Source organism: Poecilia latipinna, unplaced genomic scaffold (genome assembly GCF_001443285.1).
Source record: "Poecilia latipinna isolate Pla-1442-1.1 unplaced genomic scaffold, P_latipinna-1.0 Scaffold6543, whole genome shotgun sequence".
Classification (NCBI taxonomy): Eukaryota; Metazoa; Chordata; class Actinopteri; order Cyprinodontiformes; family Poeciliidae; genus Poecilia; species Poecilia latipinna.
The window spans coordinates 523-4754 of NW_015119159.1; the positions used below are offsets into that span (position 1 = coordinate 523).

Consider the following 4232-nt stretch of genomic DNA (forward strand, 5'->3'; position numbering starts at 1 on the left):
CGGCTAATTCACGCAGGCCTGTCACAATAAGCAATAATCAATTCATTCAATTTAATATCAGTGAAAAGAGAAACACTACCTGCCCCTTTAGCCTGTTTTCCCCGTCATAATAATGATTACTGTTATTATGATTATTAATTTTTAAATATAATTTTGGTAACAGAAACTTTATAATCTATTTGTTTGTTTTCTTTTAGTTTGGACATTTTAAATGTTTTCTGGCTCCAGTGTTAAATTTCCTTTAGAAATTAAAGTTTTCTTGATCTTGCATTATTATGTCATTGACAGTAATATTATAAATAATATTATAATATTTTATATTTGTTGGAAATGGTTTCAAAATGACAATATTATTATTGATCATAATAACTTCTGGGACATTTTATCGTCCAGCATCGTTTGTTGTGGGGACAGGCTGAAGGTTGATGTTGGGTCGCTAACATGAACAGAACCAGAACCCGTCCAGAACTCAGACGGTTCAGAACCGGTGACCAGTGGATAACTGGGCTCCTCTCACCTCCAGAACCTCCTGGCGCTCCTGGACAACGGCCGGGCTGCAGGGGTCCGATCGGACCGGAACCAGCTCCTCTCCGGCGTACGGGACGAGCTGAACACACACAACCACACGGATCGGATCCGATCCTAACGAATACGCTGTTAGAACCCGGGTCCAGCTCGGCCCTCACCTCCGTCGGCGCCTCCTGGAGGTCAGAGGTCATCTCCACGCAGCGCTCGTACAGCAGCCGCAGCTTCCTGAAGAGCAGGGCCAGCTGCCGCAGGTGTTCCTGCAGCTTCCCGAACCGGTCCTGGTACACGGCGTGGCTCTGGGTCACTCCGTTAGGCAGCTGGGTCACACAGGGAGATGTCAGAACCAGAACCAGAACCACATCTGGACCACTCAGGAAGATTTTTTTTTCCATTTAAGCTGGACAGTCTGTTTTGTTTTTAAATTAAAGATCAAATCAAAGATAAATAAACTGGCAAAAACATAAATAAATAAAAATAAAAAACTATTTAAAAACCCGTCAGGAGTTCCATTAGAACCACATGGTGTCCTTCTATCCACTGGAGAACCTGACCCCAAAGTGTCTGTGAACACCCCTGGTTCCGTTTCTCTACCGGTTCGGTTCACTCCGCCAGAAATGAAACCCAGAGGAGATTCTGGATTACTGAGGTTCCTTCGAACCTTCTCGGACCTGAAACGTGCTAAGGTCGGGTTTAAGGTTCTCCAGAGCCCCGGTAATCCTGCCGGAGCAGATCCGGGTCTCCTTGCCCCACCCGGACACACCTGCGGCCCCGCGGCCTCTCACCTGCGTGGCGCGCGTGATCTGGAAGATCTCCATGGTGCGCGTGACGATGTCCTGCACGGTCTCCTGGCCGATCCTGCAGAGGAACACCGGGGAGATCTCCCGGAGCGCCCCGGGCGGAGGCTGCTGCTGCTGGGGCGGCAGGCCGGCGAGCTGCGGGAGCGGCGCCGCCATCAGGCCGGGGCAGGAAGTGACCGCGGGGGGCTGATTAACCTCTGGGCGGCTGATGTTTGATACCAGACGCTCCTCTGCTCATTTAAACCCACCGATCCTCCACTCTGCTCACCGCGGGCTCTGTGCGTCACTTCCGGCTGCTGGTGGGCACCATCAAATCCACATACTGCCCCCTGCTGGTGGAACCTGGTCATTACAGCCAACTCACGGGGAATGACGTCACCAAGCCAGGTGAAGAAACAAAGTTTGTCTCATCTAAATACAAATTTAATGTAATAAATTAATTCCTCTGGTCTCGCATTAAATCCTACCGGAAGTTCAATGCTGGACTCTCTCCACCAGAGGGCGACAGAAATTCAGATTTTAGTCTTTTTATTTTTCTAACCTGTGTGAAGATGAGACCATAAACCTGTTTATGATAAAGTTTATAATTAACTAGAATAATTAATGGGTGTTTGTATCAAATTATGGGATGCCGTTTTTATTGCTCTGCAATAATTTGTCATAAAAGAAAAAAAAATGGGGGTTAATTTTTCAAAGGAACATTTTCACCTTGTTTATTCATTTATAAATGTCAGTTTCAAACTAAATATTTAGCTAACAAGTTAAATGGTAAATATTTAGGTCAGAGCTAAATGTTTAACTTCAAACTAAATGTTTAGATTGTGAAATGTTTAGTTTGGGGCAAAAATATATAGTCTGTAAACTAAATGTTTAGTTTAACTCAATATTTAGCATTTATGTTTAAACGCCAGTTTAATGATGGAAATATGTGACTTGTCACTTATTAACTTGCTTTAACCTGGTTCTTCATTGAACCAGGTTAAAGCTTAAAATGCAAGAATAAAAGCTTTGGCTAAATTAAAAATAGCCAAATGTAACTTTTAACTCTGAAATGTTTGACTGAAAATCTGCAGAATGTCAGGAAAGAAGAGATGAAGGATGTTGGTGGATCTTATCCAGCCAGCATCACGGCGGATCAGTTTCTACCCAGCATGTAAATATCAGCTGCGTTTGCATGAGCTCCGGTTTCCTAGGAGATATGAGGGACATCCGAGTCACGACTGAATGCAATGTGATCAAAATAAAGACTGGTTCAGTTTAGGAGCTTTAAATTACTGCTGATTACAGCATCATCATCATCATCATCATCATCATCATCATGCCAGGTTATTATAGGAGGAAGAACGCAAGTCAACATAACACATCAGTCATATTTACATCTACATCATTTACTTCATAGATTGACATGGGTTTTTAATATTTATATGCATTTGGTTGGTTTTATTCATTTATCTGGTTAAAAATAACTGAACTGAACTAAACTATAAAATCTCTAAACTTAGAGGAGATCTCCTGCAGCTGTTTTATGTTATTTGTTATATTTTACTGTTTTATTTGTTTGTTTTTTGTGTTTTATAACTGAAATGATTCATTCAGACCCGCCTACTGTTTTCATAAAGTGAGCTCCAACCAACACACACCAAACTGTTTAGGACCAAATGCAGAAGTTGAGTTTATTACAACATTTCAGGAACAGGCAAGTCGACGTGCTTCACTGATAAAAAACAGAATACAGACCCAACTGAATACAAAGGAGTTGTTCCTCCACACTGTCGCCACATGCTTGTTGGGTTTTCGTCACAGAAAATCTTTCTGTTAGCACCAGAACGTTACTGCGTTAAATTAATTACATAGACTTTAACATGTCAAAAATGAACACAATCAGTTGAATTTTTCATGGCCAACCTGGAACCTTTGGATTAGTGTGTTTCTGGTACGACCGTAAATCTGACGCACATCTGCCAACAGCAGGCTCTTTGCATGTCTGCTTCCATGTTCAGGGCAGGGGCGCCGCCAGGAATCTTAGGCCCCCTGACAAAAAAATTGAGGGGGAGGAAGGATGAGCAGCACCACATGAGATTGTGATTGACGGCACTAAAACTCTCCTGCCACTGACTGGTTGTTTCTAGCACTGGGAGAAAGTCTCATTGAAGATGTGAATGCAGCATTGAGAACGATCCCTACCAACACCTTAACAGAAACCAATGAGCTGATATACAACTCAGCAGCAACAGCAACAGCAGCAGCAATTCAACAACTTGAGATGCTTGGCTATAAGAGCAACCATGAGACCCAATATCCATCATGGAAAAGACGGTTAGAGGCTAAGATCAAGATAACAAGGAGGGAAGTGAGCCAGCTGTCAGAGCTCCTAAGGGGTGCAATGAAAAGATCAGTACCCAAGAAGTACAGCCAGATGCCCATACCTGAAGCACTCGAAACTGCCAAACAAAGACTCCAAGCCTTGGCCAGCCGCCTAAAGAGATACACAAGAGAGTTGTTAGTACTGTTAGTACTGTTGTTAGTACCGGCAGGGTACTAACAACACAGCACCAGGACCTGACATGATCCATGCCTACTGGCTAAAGAAACTCACTGCCCTCCATGAGCGACTGGCAGCTCAACTGAACCAGCTGCTACAGAATGGGACTCACCCTGAATGGTTAACTGAAGGGCGCACAATCCTGATCCAGAAGGATCCCTCAAAGGGTTCAGTCCCATCCAACTATCGGCCAATAACCTGTCTCTCTACAACATGGAAGCTCATATCAGGCATAAATACATGAGCACGGCACAGAAGGGCATCGGCATAAATAGCAGAGGAGCCAAACACCAACTCCTTGTAGAGTGCAAAACCCGACACACCAACCTGTGCACCGCTTGGATTGATTACAAGAAAGCCTATGA

The 4232-nt window shown here is 43.9% G+C and overlaps 1 protein-coding gene across 1 annotated transcript; it reads right to left on the bottom strand.

Annotated features, from left to right (window-relative positions):
* Positions 1–391: 391 nt before the first annotated feature.
* Positions 392–1658, bottom strand: LOC106943991 (mediator of RNA polymerase II transcription subunit 30). Its single transcript, XM_015027270.1, has 3 exons — positions 1311–1658; positions 687–845; positions 392–607 (listed from the first exon to the last, which is right to left on the bottom strand). The coding sequence occupies exons 1-3, from the start codon at positions 1479–1481 to the stop codon at positions 479–481; spliced, it is 459 nt and encodes a 152-aa protein (XP_014882756.1). The 5' UTR covers positions 1482–1658; the 3' UTR covers positions 392–478.
* Positions 1659–4232: the final 2574 nt, after the last annotated feature.

What these genes read in the sequence shown, in the direction of transcription:
- LOC106943991 (XM_015027270.1), bottom strand. Translation starts at nt 1,481, where the DNA reads ATGGCGGCGCCGCTCCCGCAGCTCGCCGGCCTGCCGCCCCAGCAGCAG. An exon ending in AGATCACGCGCGCCACGCAG is followed by an intron (nt 846 to 1,310) that starts GTGAGAGGCCGC and finishes TGTGTGACCCAG; the next exon opens with CTGCCTAACGGAGTGACCCA. An exon ending in TCCAGGAGGCGCCGACGGAG is followed by an intron (nt 608 to 686) that starts GTGAGGGCCGAG and finishes GTGTGTGTTCAG; the next exon opens with CTCGTCCCGTACGCCGGAGA.